Consider the following 18,085-nt stretch of genomic DNA (forward strand, 5'->3'; position numbering starts at 1 on the left):
CACTGACAGAGCTCCAGTGGCCAGCCTGGTTTAACAGCCACTCTGATTGAAGGTCTGTGAGGGGAACAGAGCATCTCCTAGCAACTCTCAGCACCCTTCACTAACTACACTTCCCAGGATTCTTTGAGAGAAGCCATGACTTTCCAAAGTGAAATAAAGGCCTGGTGTGGATGTGGCCAGGGACAGCTTTGGTTTAAATTTGTGTGGGAGGCTACATGTGCCTGCTGTAGAATAAAAAGGTGAGGGAAAGCTGAAAAGCAATGATACTGTTCACAATGTTTTCCTTTTGGAAAGGAAAGGGGCTTCCCTTCTGCCCACTGCCGACCCACCTAATCTCCTCCCCTCCCCCTCCCTCCCCCTCCCCCGGGTCACTGTTGGACTATGACCTGGGACACGAGGGTTCAAATCCCCACACAGCCATGAAGCACACTGGGTGACCTTAGGCCAGTCACTGCCTCTCAGCCTCAGAGGAAGGCAATGGCAAAACCACCTCTGAATACCATTTACCATGAAAACCCTATTCAAAGAGTTGCCATAAGTTCGGTCGACTTGAAGGCAGTCCATTTCCATTTTCAAACATGATTGCACAGAAATAAATGCCATTGAACTGAAAAAGTATTCAAATGATCAAACTAGGGTTGCCAGGCCCAGTCTCCAAGAGGTCTTCTGTATCTTTAAAAGTTGTGCAGGGGGAAGGGAGAATTTCACCGTGTGGTTTTTTCCCATTTCAGTGTTGCAAGAAAACCTTTACTTGGCTGAATTTTCTCTTCTCATACAGAATCATTCTCAGGCACTGCGCCTGGCAACCCTAGATCAAACCCTCCCTCCCTTCTCCCTCCTATCCCCTCCCTCTTGCCCCTTCCCTCCCCCTTCCTTTGCTCCTCCCTCCCCATTCCCATCCCCTTCCAATCCCCTCCTTCCTCTTCCTCTTCCCCTTCCCCCTCCCCTTCCTCCACCCCATGGTCAGTTTTACCTATCTTAAGCATGATTGCATGGAAGTAAATACCATTGAACTCTATAAGCATGCAAATGATCAAACCTGCCCTCCCTCCCCCTCCCTCCCCCTCCCTCCCCCTCCCTTTGCCCCCCTCCAATACACTCCTCCCTCCCCCTCCTCCTCCCCCATGGTCAGTTTTTCCTATCCTAAGCATGATTGCATAGGAGTAAATCCCATTGAACTCAATAAGCATGTAAATGATCAGATCTGTCCTTCTCCTCCCCTCCCCCTTCTGCCTGCTCCCATCCCAGTCCTCCCCTCTGCCTTTCCTCCAGTCCCTCCTCCTCTTCCCCTCCCCATCCCCTGTGGTCAGTTTCACCTATCCTAAGCATGATTGCAGGGGAGTAAATCCCACTGAACTCAATAAGCATGCAAATGATTGATCCATTCTCAGCAAGCTTGCACAGGATCCCACTTCTTACCTCCCGGATTAAAAAGCAGGGAAATTCACTAATAGGCAAAAAACCTTGCGGTTTAAGAATGTACCTATAGCCCACAGATATTTCTATCAAACTTTAAAAAGCAGGGAAATTGGGCAGCTATAGTGAATGCACCAGGGGAGCAGGAGACATGACCTCTCCTCTGAGATATTGTACTATGCAAACACAATTTGGGTTGGTCTTTCACAGTCCAATCCACTTGCTGTGTAGCTTGGAAGAATTTGGTAACGTGCCTCTGAGCATATGGTGAGTGGTGGCAATAGCTGCCATCTCGAAAGATGGAGAATTGTATTTTTGTATGTTTGTTGGTGTTCTTACTTTGCTTCTTTCCTGTGTTACTAATGTTTCTACAGAGAATCTAAACTAGAAAATTTTATTTCCCTCATTATTCATCCTAGAAGCAATTCATCCTCTGAAGCAATTTACAATATCATAATATATATAAAACAGTTACCTGTATAAAAACAGTTAAAACAATTGCATATATAAACATAATTTTAAAAAACAATTATAAATATATTAACAGTTTAAAACACACAAAAACCCAGTTGAGTTCCAAGAGAGACACCAACTGGGATTAAGATTTTAGAAGGCTTCTTGAAAGAGGAATGTCTTTAGGAGGCACTGGAAAGACAACAGAGAATATGCCTGTCTGATCTGCAATGGGAAGGAGTTTCAAAGGGTAGGTGCCACCATATTAAAGACCCAATTCCAATACTGTATGAATGTACCTCTTGAAAGGATGGTATCTTCAGGATGTCCTCTCCTGCAGAACACAGCGATTGTTTGGGTATGTAGGGGATGAGGCAATCTTTTAAGTATCCTGATTCCTAAACTGTATAGGGCATTGTATAGTCTATGAGTTCTTAGAAATTGTATGCAACTCAGATTCTGAAGAACTACAGAACAGTCATGTAACCTAAATCACAGCAGTTAAGCAGTGTATGGGTTGCTGTGTAACAGAAATAAGTACATAGTGCATGTTAGTTGTGCCCATTGGAGTCTTAATGCTCAAGGTCATAATAATGTTTCACAGTTAAATATTATTTATTTATTTATTGCATTTGTATACCGCTCCATAGCCAAAGCTCTCTGGGCGATTTACAACAAATAAGATTTCCTGAGAAAATGTATCTGTTAAAATGCTCTTCAAAGTAATTTAATTCCTTTTTGAGTGCATTTCTCACTCTGCCTTATTGTTGCCATTGCTTGTCGTTTCTTTCAGAGTTAAAAAGACAGATGACAAAATTATTCCAAAAGGAACGATTTTCTTAATGGAAATTGGTTTGCATTAAGCTGCTGTATTCACCAGCCCAAATGAATGGTCTCTGTTCAGTGTCTCTTAGAGTTTCTGAAGTATTGCTCTTATTTTATTCTTTTTGAATAGATTTATTTATTTATTAGATTTATATCGCACCCTTCTTCCCAGTAGGAGCCCAGGGCGGCAGATGATAGGACATTTAATAAATATAAGGTAGCTACACAAATCCACACTAAATGCTTTAAAAAAGTGAATTTCAGTAGTCCATAATTTGTTCATCAGCATGTATACGTTTTTAATATTGTTCCGCCCCTCCCCAATCTCCAAGCAGTGAGATTTCAGGGGACCCTGGGCTCATTCAGGGTTTGGTTTCCTTTGGGAAGAAGGTCAGTGGAGACTGTGGTGTCTTTATGAAATATGGTTTATTTATTTACACACATGCCAACCTGAGCTTAGGATGGAGGAGTTCAAGGCATCAGTAGTCCAATATCTAGCTTTCCCATCAGTGTTACAGGAGGCATCCTAAAGCCATGGTGCAGAGAGACAGCCTCTTTGCGTGCCTTCAATTCCCAGCCTTTCTCTAGACAACTCTCAAAACACTCAAAGCACAATCCTCTGCTAGCCGTCAGGAGGGGGGGGGGAGGCTCTCCTGCAGAGTTTAAATGGATCTTCCTGGCCCATTTACCAGTTGATGGGCACCTAATAGGCCCATTAACAACCTGGCCATTCTATTAGCTTAACAAAAGAAACTCCAGCAGAGCCAGCCCCTCAACCCAAGGCACAGGTTTCCAAATCAGAGGCTGGCAGGGGACTCACAGGGATCACTCAGTCTAACCCCCAAACACACAACAATATTGTTAGACTATGGTTGCACTGAATTAGTAAAAACTTATGGTGGAGCATAATTCTGCTCTCTTTTTAGTTTTATAGCCGTTTATATAAGAGAAAGTGCTAGGAAGGTTTCAAAATTTTACAAGGAGAATAGGTGGATTGTCATATTTAATTTCATAACTGATCAGTACCAGCACTGCATCTTATCTTTAGGTGTCCAATATCATACCCTCCTCCAGTCATGTTGTGTCAGTCTCTTCAAAATCAGTATGTCCAATATTCTTAATCACTCTGATTAAGAAGCCTGGTGAAGTGAAGAACCTCTTTATCCTTAGCTTTAGCGCTGATGGATCTTTTAACTGCAGTTGAACATAGGAAGATGCCTTATATTGAGTCAAACCATTGGCCTACCTAGTTAATTTTTTATCTTCACTAACTTGCAGTGGCTGTTTGAGGCTTCAGACAGCAATCTTTCCCAGCCCAACCTGGGGATGTCAGGGACTGAATAGGAGACCTTTTGCATGCAAAGCAAGTGCTCTACCACTGTGCTATGACCCTTCCCTAGTTATGGCAGGGAGTTGGAGGATTCACTCTGGAAAGAGACATGCAGAGAGCATGTTCTGCTGCTATTTAGAGATGAGCCTCATTACACATACACAGGGTCTTACTGGCTATGAACCAAATATGCTTTGCTATATTATTGCCTCTAACTGTTAACAAAATATAAAGTGTTATAACCAGTTTTCTTTTGTTGTAGCAATTATTCAACTGTCAAGCATTGCGTAAACTGAGTATCCCTGACAATGATCTTTCAAGCCTGCCAACCAGCATTGCCAGTTTAGTGAATCTCAAAGAACTTGACATCAGTAAAAATGGTAAGAAAAAAAGTATCTGTTCCATTTCATTTATCATAGAATCACAACCTTAAAGTAATGGGAAGGTAAAAGTAAGAGCTATCTTTCTTATATTTATTTATTATCAAATAATTTATCAGCCACCTTTTGGGCATAGCCCACTCAAGGCTAGAGATGTGGGAGAATTCTGCCCACTTCGGATTTATAGCTGGATTTTATATGTTCTGCAGAGCGAGCATCCTTGCTGTGAGCTCAGCAGCTTTTCCGTGACACAGGATTTGCTTCCCAGCCTTCACACTGCTCCCTTTCACAAAGTTCAGAAAACAAAACAAAAAAGCACACACGCACACACACCCTCCCAAAAAAAACACTTGCATACAAATTCAATGCATCTGTTTTTTTTCAAGGGGATGAAAACATTTCCTCCCCCTCATAAATAAAATAATCACACACACAAATGCAAATAGGGGTGGAGGGGGAGAGTGAGCGAGGGAGAATGACAGACCCTAATCTCCCTTGAGTTGGAAAAAGGAAGTTGGTGCCTGCCTGACTTTATATGTGTGTGTGTGTGTGTGTGTGTGTGCGCGCGCGCGCGTGCGTGCGCATAGGTATGTCCTAGGGTTCCAACATCAGGCACAGCAATTAAAGGGTTAAAATAGCAAGGATTAAAGAGGAAGTCCATAGAGGCTGCAGCCTCCCCTGTTAATCTCTATAGTTACTAGAGATTAAAAGGTAAGGGAAGTAAGAGAAGCTGTCTATGATTGGGGTGCCACACCATCTGATTGTCCTGATGCACAACCTATACTCTGGACATGAAGCTACTGTAAGGACAGAATATGAAGAAAGGGATTGGTTCCCAATTGGAAAGGGTGTGAGACGGGGTGTATTTTATCACCCTACTTGTTTAATCTATACGCAGAACATATACGGAAAGTAGGATTGGACCAAGATGAAGGAGGTGTGAAAATTGGAAGGAGAAATATCAATAATTTAAGATATGCAGATGATACCATACTACTAGCAGAAACCAGTAATGATTTGAAACAAATGCTGAGGAAAGCACAAAAGCAGGACTACAGCTGAACGTCAAAAAGACTAAAGTAATGACAACAGAAGATTTATGTAACTTTAAAGTTGACAACGAGGACATTGAACTTGTCAAGGATTATCAATATCTTGGCACAGTCATTAACCAAAATGGAGACAATAGTGAAGAAATCAGGAGAAGGCTAGGATTGGGGAGGGCAGCTATGACAGAACTAGAAAAGATCCTCAAATGTAAAGATGTATCACTGAACACCAAAGTCAGGATCATTCAGACTATGGTATTCCCAATCTTTATATGTGGATGTGAAAGTTGGACAGTGAAAAAAGCGGATAGGAGAAAAATCAACTCATTTGAAATGTGGTGTTGGAGGAGAGCTTTGTGCATACCATGGACTGTTAAAAAGACAAATAATTGGGTGTAGAACAAATTAAACCAGAACTATCACTAGAAGCTAAAATGATGAAACTGAGGTTATCCTACTTTGGACACATCATGAGAAGACATGAATCACTAGAAAAGACAATAATGCTGGGAAAAACAGAAGGGAGTAGAAAAAGAGAAAGGCCAAAGAAGAGATGGATTGATTCCATAAAGGAAGCCACAGACCTGAACTTACAAGATCTGAACAGGGTGGTTCATGACAGATGCTCTTGGAGGTCACTGATTCATAGGGTCGCCATAAGTCGTAGTCGACTTGGAGGCACATAACAACAACAAATGTATGGATGTGAAAGTTGGACAGTGAAAAAAGCGGATAAGAGAAAAATCAACTCATTTGAAATGTGGTATTGGAGGAGAGTGTTGTGGATACCATGGACTGTGAAAAAGACAAATAATTAGTGTTAGAACAAATTAAAGCAGAATTATCACTAGAAGCTAAAATGATGAAACTGAGGTTATCATACTTCGGAAACCTAATGAGAAGACATGATTCATTAGAAAAGATAATAATGCTGGGGAAAACAAAAGGGAGTAGAAAAAGAGGAAGGCCAAACAAGAGATGGATTAATTCCATAAAGGAAGCCACAGACCTGAACTTACGGGATCTGAACAGGGTGGTTCACAACAGATGCTATTGGAGGTCGCTGATTGATAGGGTTGCCGTAAGTCGTGATCGACTTGAAGGCACAGAACAACAACAAAATGCCCTTCTACCTTGTTCCTAATTCCTACCTCAGCTTCACTGCATCAGTTCGAACTGGATGAAGCTAAAGTGAGCCTAAAAAACCAGATACAGGTCAGGGCTACATTCCAAATGGACGGAATTCTAGCAGACTGGGACCAGCCATTGCAACCCAACCCTACTCAAGGCAGGTTACGCAATCCAAAAGACTTAAAATAGCAGCAGTATTAACAACCACTTAAAAACATACAGTAGTAACAAATGAAACAAAGCAACAATATAAAATTCCTGCAGACATAGAAGAGGTATCCATCTTAAAATAGTTATCTAACAATGAAGGCTTTATTTAGGAGGCCCCCTGAAATAAATGAGTTTTTATAATCCGTGTAGCATTGGGGCTAAATGCAGCTTCAATGAAAAGGAGTTCCATAATATGGGAGCCACCTTGCCCTTTTATGGGAAAAAGTATACCTAACCATATTTTCAGAGTATTTCATCTGGAAAACTTTTTTTTTTAAAAAAAATATCTTTAAATAAAGATACTCCATTAACATTTCTTTCAGGTGTATCTTTCCTCAGATTTAATTCAAGAACATTTATAGTCCAATTGCAAAGTTGACTCTGTCCACGAGCAAGACGGAGTGCACCACAATATTGCTAGCCATAGCAGAATGCCAACATTGGAAGAAGCTGTACAAATAAATATACTTATTCAAATATTTAGGGTTAGAATGCTGATTACTATTGTGCAAATAGCAGTTTTGTTATCTGTCTGCTTTTTCTTCTTTTCTTTTTTAAGATAATTTATGAAAATGGAAAGAAAGCAGTTGAATAGATCTGTTGTAGGAAAACAAATTCAGTTTGCCAAAAGAGCCCCATCATTTTCATGAAGACATGGTGCAAAATGGCTGTCATAATTGTACTTCATTTTAAAAACAGAAATAATACTGAATGAATTTCCCATATCAGTAACATACCAATCCAGTGTTATAGATTGGCCAAAATTGGTAAATAACTCCTTTTTCACATTCTGAACCATCATTCTGGTTCTAGAGAATGATTGTAGGTATCCTTGTTAAAGGTAAAGGGAATTTAAAGAGTGTGTACTCTTACCTGAACCACACAAATGGGTTGTATCTTACTTTACCTGATAGTCTTTACTCTTCCAGTTCATCCAGATCTGTATTTAAATTATTCTTAAAATAATAAGAAAGTGACACTTTTATTGTGAGACATAGTATTGCTGTGGAACTAAAATATATACTGTATAGGAAATGGCTGTGTTAAGATGTAAAACTAAATCATGGCTTAGCATTATGAGAATGAGCCTCAGCAGGCCTTAGGCTCATGTGCTTCCCCGCATCCCCTCTTCTTCTCTGGCCTAGGCATGAAGATGCAGCGTAATGTGTAATCTTGAACCCTAATCTTAACTATTGTTCATTAAACAAGCCAACTTCATAAACTATGGTTTGAAGTTGGCTTGTTTCCACTGACTGTAATTGAGATTCACCACAGTTTGTCTAGGTTCAGATGACTCAGTAAGCTTCAGTTAGCCTAAAATGGAAGCAAAAGCTTCAAATATCGTTCACACAGCTCTACCTAAAGAAGTGAGGGTGGGGGGAGTGTGCAAGCATGAAGCTTGCTGTAGCTTCTTCTCACTTACATCCAAACGTAGTCAGTTGCTTAGTTTACACATCATGGTAAGCCACACCATGGCTTAGCATCACCTTGCAGGCTCCTGGAGAAGTGATCATAGCTGCTGTGCTCTTCACCAGCCATTTTGCTGCTGTGTCAGACTAACCAGGAGGTATCACCAATATTTCTCCTCTGTTTATGGTTCGTAGTTAGTCTGAAGAGATCTAAGTCATGAGCGTGGGTCTAGACAATACGCTAAGTCAAGCTGTAACTTAGCTCAGCGTGGTACAGCAGCAAAATGACCGGGAAGAATGAATTGGCCAAAATCTCCTCTCAGAGAGCCTTTGTGGTCACCCTAAGCTATGGTTTGGCTTAGCATGATATGCAAGCCAGGCCAGTGTCTCCATCCTTACTTTGATTAGCTCTTAAATTTCACCATATTTGAGGGTACAGTTTAGATTATGGGGCTGGTTCTTTTCTTCTTTGATTATAACTTGTAAAAATGGTAACTGAACTATATCTGTACTACAAACATACTTAATTTTATAATAGTTTAACTCTCTTGTTTCCCCCATAGAATAAAGGGAATTGTGGCTTGGTGATTGTGCTGGGAGAGATAATTTAAAAAGAAATAAATTTGTTAAGATTCCTAGGGCCAGGGAGTGATTTGTATTACTTTTTATATACCAGAGATTTCATGTTATTTTTGGCAATTCTCACATTGAAGTTTTGCTGCTGATTGTAAATATGTATAGTCTACGAGTCTGATAACAATGAGCCAAAGAACTACTGAAATGCTCTATCAGGATTTCAACCAATAAAAGTACGTATATTTTATGGTAAATGCAAAATGCTGATTTCCTGCTAAATGTTAGGAGACTTGATTTTAGGAGAAATTCAGATTCCTTTTCAAAACTTATTTTACATGAAGCCTTTAGAACAATTCATAACCTGTTATAACTAAGCAAAAGTGCATGTAATTGAAATAGTCAAACATTCTCCCTGTTTATACCTACCGTATATTCCGGCGTATAAGACGACTTTTTAACCCAGGAAAATCTTCTCAAAAGTTGGGGGTCGTCTTATACGCCCAGTCGTCTTATACGCCGGAATATACGGTATTTCTCCTGCTCGCAGCCTGGCCCGGCGTCCCCTCCCCTGAGGGGAATCCCCATTGCTCCTCCGTCCCGCCATCTCCGCCTCCTCCACTGCGGCGAAGGCGGCGCCCTGCGCGGCCTCCTCCTCCTCCGTCGTAAAATGGCAGCCGGGGTGGGGAGCAGCAGCAGCAGCAGCAGCAGCCTCCCCGCGTCCTTCTCCTCCGTGGCGGCCTCACCTGCACCGCCTCCCGCCACTGCTGCTGCTCCTCCACCCGCGGCTGCTCAGGCGAGCGACGGGGCCGTGGTGGCGGCGGCTGCTCCTCGGGCGGCCAACGGCGGGCCGCTTTTGCTGCTCTCGCTGCCGCAGGCCGCGCCAGCACCTCCACTGACGCACAACCACCGGGCGGCGGCAGCAGCAGCAGCAGCGGGAGGCGGCGGAGGCGGGAACCCGCTGCCGACAGCTGCCCCTGCGGCCTCCTCCTCGGTGCCCTCTGCCGCCGCCTCCGCCTCCGGCCCGCTGGCGCTGCGGGAGCCGGCCTACAACTGGCAGGCGACGAAGCCGACGGTGCAGGAGCGCTTCGCCTTCCTCTTCAACAACGAGGTGCTCAGCGACGTCCACTTCTTGGTGGGCAAAGGCCGCGCCGGGGCGCAGCGCATCCCCGCCCACAGGTCGGTGCGGGCGAGGGGGCGCTGGCCACGCAGGGAAGAAAGGGGAGAGGGACACTGGCTTTTTAAACGGGGATCAGGGTCAAAAGTTGGGGGGTCGTCTTATACGCCCAGTCGTCTTATACGCCGGAATATACGGTACATCTTTTTCCAAACTCTTCATCTGTTGTTTCCCTGTGCCTATCTTTAGATTGTAATCTTCTTAGGATAAAGATTATTTATTTATTTATTTAAACAATTTATATCCTACTGTTCACCATCTAGGTCTCAAAGCAGCTTACAATGATAAAAATGTACAACATAAAAAATTTAAAACATAAATTAAATCTCAAAAATTTAAAAACATTGAAATCTAAGATCTCAAAAATTTAAACAAAAGCATTTGCATTTTTTTAAAACAACAACAACAGAGGTACATTCATGATATGGAGGCCCCTTGAAATAAAATTATTTTAACCAGGCATCTGAAACTCATCAGGGATGGTATCTGTCCGACTTCTAATGGGAGTGAGTTCCACAGAGTTGGGCCCACAACACTGAAAGCATGACTTCTTGTTGACCTGAGTTGCACTTCTGGTCCATGGGGGACCACTAATAGTACTCCCCCAGATGATCTCACTGATCAACTTGGGACGTATAAGGTAGTCTAGGGCCTATGTTGTTCAGGGCTTTGTACCCTAGTACAAGAACCTTGAACCTGGTCCACTAGCAGATGGGACGCCAGTGGTATGTGTTGGCGGTAGTCTATTTGTGTCAGCTGTCCAGCCGCAGCATTATCCACTCTCTGAAGCTTCTGGACCAGACCGAAGGGCAGCTCCACATAGAATTTGTGGCAGTAATCCAATCTTGAGGTGAACTACAGTGATCAGGTTATCCCTATCCAGGAACAGCTGCAGGTGACGTACAAGCCTAAGCAGATAAAAGGAACTCCTAGCCACAGAGGCTACCTGTGCCTCAAGTGACAATGATTGCTCAAGGAATAATCCCAAATGATGCATCTGCTCCTTCAGAGAGATTACAACCCCATTCAGGGCAGGCACTTATCCTGTCTCCTGGATCCCAGAATCACTCACAATCTATTAAACCCATTGTTTATAAAGGAACGTGTACATGGATAGCTGTGTGTATATAACAATATTGATAGATAGACACACACATTTATATTGATATCTATCTATTGATCAATCCATCCATCGATCTATTTAATAAAATCTGTACATGGACAAACCACCAACTCTTATAAATGCCAATATTTGATCCTCATTTTTATCATTTACCAGTAAATGTTGCCATTTACCGAACCAGGTTTGCAGATGATCAGATTGATGAAAAATTAATTGCTTTTCAGAACCTTTCTCTCATGTATTGATTTTGGCAGCATTAAAAGAATTTTAATATTTTAAATATTATTGTTATTTATTGAATTTCTTGCCCATCCTTCACCATAAAGTCTGATTGGAATATAGCAATATACTGGGGGGGAGGGTTGCTTTGCTTGCCAATCCCCACCCCAAACACACACATCAGGCACCCCCAAACATACACACACAGACTCTGAAACACACACACTCAGAAATGCACCCCCAGGCACTCCACTTCCCTAGTCAACTCCTCCTCAGAGTTTCCCCCAGTGTTTCCAGGTGCTGGCATGCATCAGCCACCATGGACCTGCTAATCCTCCTTGCCTGTTGCTGCTCTGGGTTGCTGCCCTACCACTGTCTCACACCGCCACTTCCCCCTTAACAAATGGTGCTGCCATGCAGCATGCCTAGGCTGCCTCCTCACTTAAGGTGTTTCCCTGCATTTTTCCCAGGCTGCTGTTGCTGCCACCACCAACACTTGCCCCCCAGCCACTCGCCTTCCCCCCCGGCCACTTGCCTGCTTGTTCCACACCTCTCTACTCACCTTGCTCGCTCGCTCACCTGCCTGCCTCACAGCTGCCCACTTGTCTCACTCACCCTACACCCAGCCACCCCACTTGCTTTGTCACATGCTCCTTGCCAGCCATCCTTGCTTCCCTTACATCTTCACCTCACTTGCCTCCCTGCTGCCACACCATGCCCCTCCCTGCTATGATACTGCATGAAGGCATGATGGCTTAGGAAAATATTACATAGACAATATTAAAATCAGTTGAAACAATTTACAATCTGAAGAATAGGGTAGGTCATAAAATATCTCTCAGTTGTCCAAGGCCAGGGAAAAGATAATGCCAGACATACCACTGTGCAGATGGAATTCTACAATTTAGGGGCTGCCACAGATAAAGTCATCTCCTGGACCACCATTCTCCACAATTCTGTGGATGGCAGAACTACCAAGAGGGATGCCTCTGCTGATCTTAACCCCTGAGAGGATCTGTAGGGAAGGAGGCAGTCTTTTAGATATTTGGGGCCTAAGGCATTTAGCACTTTAAACACTAAGGTGAATACCTTGAATTGAACCCAGAAACTAACCAGCAACCAATGTAGCTGTTCGAAAACAGGGGTTATGTGAGTTCTAAATGTAACCAGTAACCTGGTTGCTGTATTTTGGACCAGTTCAAGTTTCCAAGTTATCTCATGGGCAGATCCACATAGAACACATTGTAATAGTACAATCTGGAGGTTAGCTGTGCATCAAATACACTGACTATCTCTGTCCAAAAGGGGCTATTGCTGGAAATAGGCACCCCTAGCCACCGAGGCCATCTGAGCCTCCGGTGACAATGTTGGATTCAGGACCACTCCTAAGCTGTGGACCTGCTCCTTGCAGGGGAGTGCAAAATGGTCCAGAAAATGCCATCTCCTTACTTCTCACAGCCAAGAACTTGGAACACATTACACCAGGATTTAGCATCAGTTTATTGGCCCACATCCAGCCCATCACCACTTCCAATCACCTGTCTAACACCTGAACCACGTAATGATTTAGATGAAGTGAAAAGATAGACCTGGACACCATCTGGATATTGATAACACCTCACTCCAACTCTCTTGATGACAGCCCACAGCTGCAAATAGATATTAAATAGCATGGGGGACAAAATGGAACTGAGCAACTCTTATGGAACCAAGCAATAGCTGCTTTCTGGAAATGGACCCAAAGGTAGAAGTGGAACCACTCTAATAAAGTGCCCCCAGCCCCCATCTCCTGGAGACCCTCCAGAAGGATACTGTTGCCAGTGGTATCAAAACCCATGGAGAGGTCAAGGAGAATGAACAGGGCCATACTCCCCCCATCTCTCTCCTGATTAATGTCATCAACCAGGGCAAACAAGGCAGTTTTAGTGCCATGACTGGGCTGGAAACAAGACTGAAATGGATCAAGATAATCAGTTTCCTTCAAGCATATCTGAAGCTGGGCTGCCATCATCTTCTTGATCACCTTGCCCATTAAGAGGATATTTACCACTGTAGTTTAGACAAAAAGCTAAACCATAGTATAGCATTACGTGAATGAGTAACAGCAAGTTAAACCTGTGAGATGAGAAGCATCTGCTTCCTGGTTTAAACTAACTGAAGTTAATATCTGAACTGAGAACTTGAGTTAGTTGACTAAAGCTAAGCAATTTCTCAGTGTCCATGGGAGTTTCATGAGCAGAACAAATCTTCAAAGGGCTATATTGTAACACCAAATCAATTCTCTTAAATTGTCACTGCTGCCTGTTTGGACACTCTACTTGTCTATTGGTATCAAAATAAAAGTGTTACATAATGCACTGGATGTATTATTATATTAGATATTATGTTATATTCAGTCCGCGTTTAGGGCATGCTGGAGTTATTTTAATTTGTTAGTGACCAGCCACCACCTTTGTTTTCAACAAAGTCCTGGAAGATTACTCAGCTTCCAGGGCGTTGGTTGGTATGGGTGAACGTACCCTACTGGGAGGAACACTGTTGAATGAGGGAGACTCACCAATGGTCCTCTAAACACTGGAGCTAGCCCTGATGAACTGGAAGAAGAAAATTGTCATGGGAGAGTATAGAACCACACGAAGATGCTATGGAATTCAAAACTGAATAAACAAAATAAAGCTGTGTTTAATTTGTACGGAAGATTTAAACCCAAACATTATCTTATTATATTCAAAGAATCTGTACCAGATAAGACATTTCTGCTCCCCAACCTCTACCCATATCCCCGGCAATCATAGTTACAAGGTGCTGCTTTTTTTAAAGCTTGGGACCATTTCAAAAGTGGGCTTTAGGCAAAGACTGAAGAGCAGAAAGAAGGGGATCCCTCCAATAGACTGAAACGTGTGGAAGCATAATGGGTGGTGCTTCCTGGCTCACATATATGGAGTAGATTTGGGGGGGGGACGGTAGTACTTTATGTACAAGCTGTCTTGTGAACCCAAAGGTGTTTGTTAGTTTGTGGCCAAGTGTTATAATAAAAAAGCAAGAGTTTTTAAAAATTAATTTCCCAATAAATGTTCCTTTTTCAAAGTCTTTGAATAAGGACAGTCTCCTAGTCCTTGGGTAATAAATTCAGCTTTGATACATTGTTTTTCTGTGTCATTGCTCAGTGACTTCCTTTGCATTTTCTCCACCTCTCCGATGATTTACTCTATTTAATTTTCAGAATAAATATCAACAGGCTATTACTTTGACATACCTAATACAAAATTAACATAAGTAATCTCCAGTGATGAGTCCTAGCCTAAAAAGAAAGCTAACATTCATACAGTACAGGCAAAGCCAGTAAGATCCCCCCACTTCCTTTACTATGCAGCCCGCTTCCTTTACAATGGAAAAATTATAATAGATAACAATGGATAACCTGAAAAGTGCCTCAAGGTACTTATCATTTGTGTCGATCTCTTCCCTTTCCTGCACTGTAAAGTGACCAAAGCCAATCAACAGGGCCGGTTCTAAAGGGCGGCCAGGTGGGGCACTGGCCCGATGGCCCCTGGAGCTACAGGGGCCCCCTCAGCCACCCCTCCACTCCCCTTCCACAATCCGCGGCCCCCTAAGCCCCCCACCTACCTGTCTGCTGTCTTTTACCATTGCCCTTAATGAAAATGGTGGTCGCGGTTTCCCTAAGGTACTGAAGCCCCTGCCGCCATCTTAGTTGATGACAGAGATGCACACGCATAGCACGCACACGTGCCATCAACAAAGATTGCAGCGGAGGCGTCATCCCCTTAGGGAAACTGCGGCCGCCATCTTCATTAAGGGCAATGGTAAAAGACAGCAGACAGGTAGGTGTGGGGTGTGGGGGGCCGCATGCTGGGGGCCAGGGCAAGCTGATGCCCAAAGGCCCCGGCATTCCTTGAGCCGGCCCTGCCAATCAATCTAATTATTCAGCTCTCCCCACTAACTGTTCCTTCCCAGAACTCAGTCCTATAACTAAGGTAGGGCAAATGGGTGTGCCACTTCCTCTAGAGCTGTGATTTGTGCAGGGCTGCAAATATAAGGGTGAAAAGCATTGGGTGAGTTTTCTTAGCAGAGTATATATTTTGCATAGCGGAATGAGAATTAACCAGTCCACTTTCCCCTCATACAAACTAGCTGAATAAAAGCAACAGAGACAGTCTTCTTTGGTAAAAAGTATTAAGAATGTTTACTCACAACCTTTCATATATTCAGGAAACATAGGCTCTAGCTTGGAGAGAAAAAGATAGAAGTAGGTAGTAGATTTAGTTCTTGATTGGGATCGTCTGGCAGAGAAGCCTGTAGAGGCTTCAATCTCTTGTGGTTTAATGGAGAGTTATGCTAATAAGAGAACAACATCTCTTAACAAAGAAGAGGAAGAGAAGAAGGGAAATAACACCTATCAATAGGAAGTTACATCACAGTAAACAAGCATAGAGGTGTCCCCAAATTCTGGCTAGAGGGGACATCTCCCAACACTCCTCAAGCTGGCATGTAAGAACCCCAGACTCGAATCTTGACTCGAAGGTTCTGGAAGTGGTCTCTTGGCAATGGTTTTGTCAAGATGTGTGCTGTCATCTCTGTACTTGGAGAGTAGTTCATCTCAATGAATCATTTTTCTGTCAGCTCAAGCACTATGTGGTATTTAATTCCTGTGTGCTTAGTGTGTGGTATGATTTTCTCAGTCTGAGAAAGTCTGGTTGTCTTCCATCATCTGAATTGGCCTTTGTACTCTTATTCCAAAGTTTTTTAGTAATCGGTTAAGTCAAATGGCTCCTTTGCATGCTTCTGTGGCAGCTATGTATTCAGATTCTGTGGAAGAGAATGCTATTATATCTTGCTTGTGACTGGCCCAGGAGATAGGTCCATCTCCATCTGTGAACAAGAAACCACTAGTGGATTTGGAGTCTGAACTGTCTTCAGCCCAGTCTGCATCAATGTACCATACAAGTTTTGGATCACTATTAGCTGGCAATCTCAGTTTAAAGTCCATTTTCCTTTTCAAGAACCTAGCCATCCTTTTGACAGCAATCCAGTCCTATTGTGTGGGTGTGCTAGCTTTCCTACTTAAAATCCCTACTGCAGTTGCTATGTCAGGTCTGGTGTTGATGGTTAAATACAGAAGTTTCCCTATTGCTGTTCTGTACTGGTTGTTATTTGGTAAAGGTTCACCTACATCATTGTCTTTAAGAAAGTCTATCACCATGGGTGTTGTTACAGGGTAGGCAACTTTAGTTCTAGAGTCTCTAAAAGTTCAACAATCTTTTGCCTTTGGTTGAGGAGGTAGGAGCCATCTCCTTCCCTTTCAATTTGGATGTCTAGGTTGTATGTTGTAGTGCCTGCTTGTTTGATTTCAACTTCTTTGTTTAAATGATGTACAATTTCTGTGTAGTCCTGGTGTTGCTGAGTTGCTACAATCAGATCATCAACATAAGTCAGGATAAAAGTCCAATGTCCATCTCAGAGCTTGGAAGTAACTAGTTACAAGTAACGAATTACTTGTAATTCATTACTTTTTTGAGTAACGGGTGGGTAATTCCTTTGCATTTTGATTGTAATAGAACTAGGAGTAATTTTACTACTTTTGTGGAGTAATTGTAACGTTTCTAGAATTACTTTTGGGCATTACTTGGGGGGGAGCAGGGGAAGTCTTCTGCTTCTCTGGTTTGTGGATGAAAATCATGTGCCTCAAAATGGGCTTCTGTGCAGTGTTGCTCTTTCCTCATGCTCTGTGGATGGGTAGGAGGCGACGAGGGAGGAGGCGGAGAGTGAGACGGGGTGGAGTGGAGAAAACAATCATTTAAAAAAACAGATAGTGGGTGGTGAAGAATGGAGTGAAGGGAAAAAGGATCCGGAGGTCAAGAACATGGATAAAGGAGGAGAAGGAGGCAGCAGCAGAATGGAGATAAAGAACTGTGGAGGTGAAAGATGACAACGTGTGTGTGTATGTGTGTGTGTGTGTGTGTGTAAAATGTGTTTGCACTTGGCACACAAAGTGGCTCTGGCTACTGTGCTGCATTTGCAGTATTTTAACTTTTTTGCATCTCGGGGGAAAATGTTTGCTTGAGTGAGTGTCCCTTAGTTGGTGGCAGGGCAGAGTCTGGGAGGTGATTAAGTGAGAGAGATTATGCTGGCTGGCTGAGTGGGGGGGGGTTGCACTTTGTTTGACGTGCAAAGATCTGAGTAGTGGCCTCAGCCTCCCTCCCCACCACCCTTACCAGCGGAGAGCCCACCATTGCTATCTTATGAATAAAAATAATTATTCTACTCCCTCTGTATGTATTTGTTTATTTTTAATGTTGTTTTAGGCTACTTAGATGTGCAGCAGCCAAGGCCAGCACCTTGTAGGCATTTTTTAAAAAAGTAACTGAAATGTAATTGTAGTGATTAGTTTGGAGGAAAAGTAATCAGTTACTTTCAGAGCAATTGTAATTGTAACGGTAATTGCTACTTTTTTGGGCCATATAACTGTAACTGTAATTTATTACTTTTTAAAAGTAATCTTCCAAGCTCTGGTCCATCTTTGTTTCTGGCATACAGGCATTGGTCTGCCTCACCATGCTTGAAGCTTTGCTCCTTGCGTATTTTATCCAGTTTCTCATTCCAGGCCCTTGCAGCTTGTTTGAGTCCATGCAAGCCATTTTGAAGTTTACAAACAAGATGTGCTTGCTTCGGGTCCACAAAGCCTGGGGGTTGCTGCATATATAACTCCTCTGTTATTTCTCTATGTAGAAAGGCAGTCTTCACATCGAGGTGTCTGACATGCATCTGTTTT

The 18,085-nt window shown here is 42.9% G+C and overlaps 1 protein-coding gene across 4 annotated transcripts in view; it reads left to right on the forward strand.

Annotated features, from left to right (window-relative positions):
* Positions 1 to 18,085, forward strand: part of LRRC7 (leucine rich repeat containing 7) — a 436,741-nt gene that overhangs the window by 164,815 nt on the left and 253,841 nt on the right. For all 4 annotated transcript variants that reach the window (XM_061633412.1, XM_061633408.1, XM_061633409.1 and 1 more), the window contains one exon: positions 4,287 to 4,404. In XM_061633412.1, coding sequence (XP_061489396.1) covers positions 4,287 to 4,404 — 118 coding nt within the window. The remainder of the gene's footprint in view (positions 1 to 4,286; positions 4,405 to 18,085) is intronic.

This window comes from Rhineura floridana, chromosome 6 (assembly GCF_030035675.1).
Source record: "Rhineura floridana isolate rRhiFlo1 chromosome 6, rRhiFlo1.hap2, whole genome shotgun sequence".
Lineage (NCBI taxonomy): Eukaryota > Metazoa > Chordata > Lepidosauria > Squamata > Rhineuridae > Rhineura > Rhineura floridana.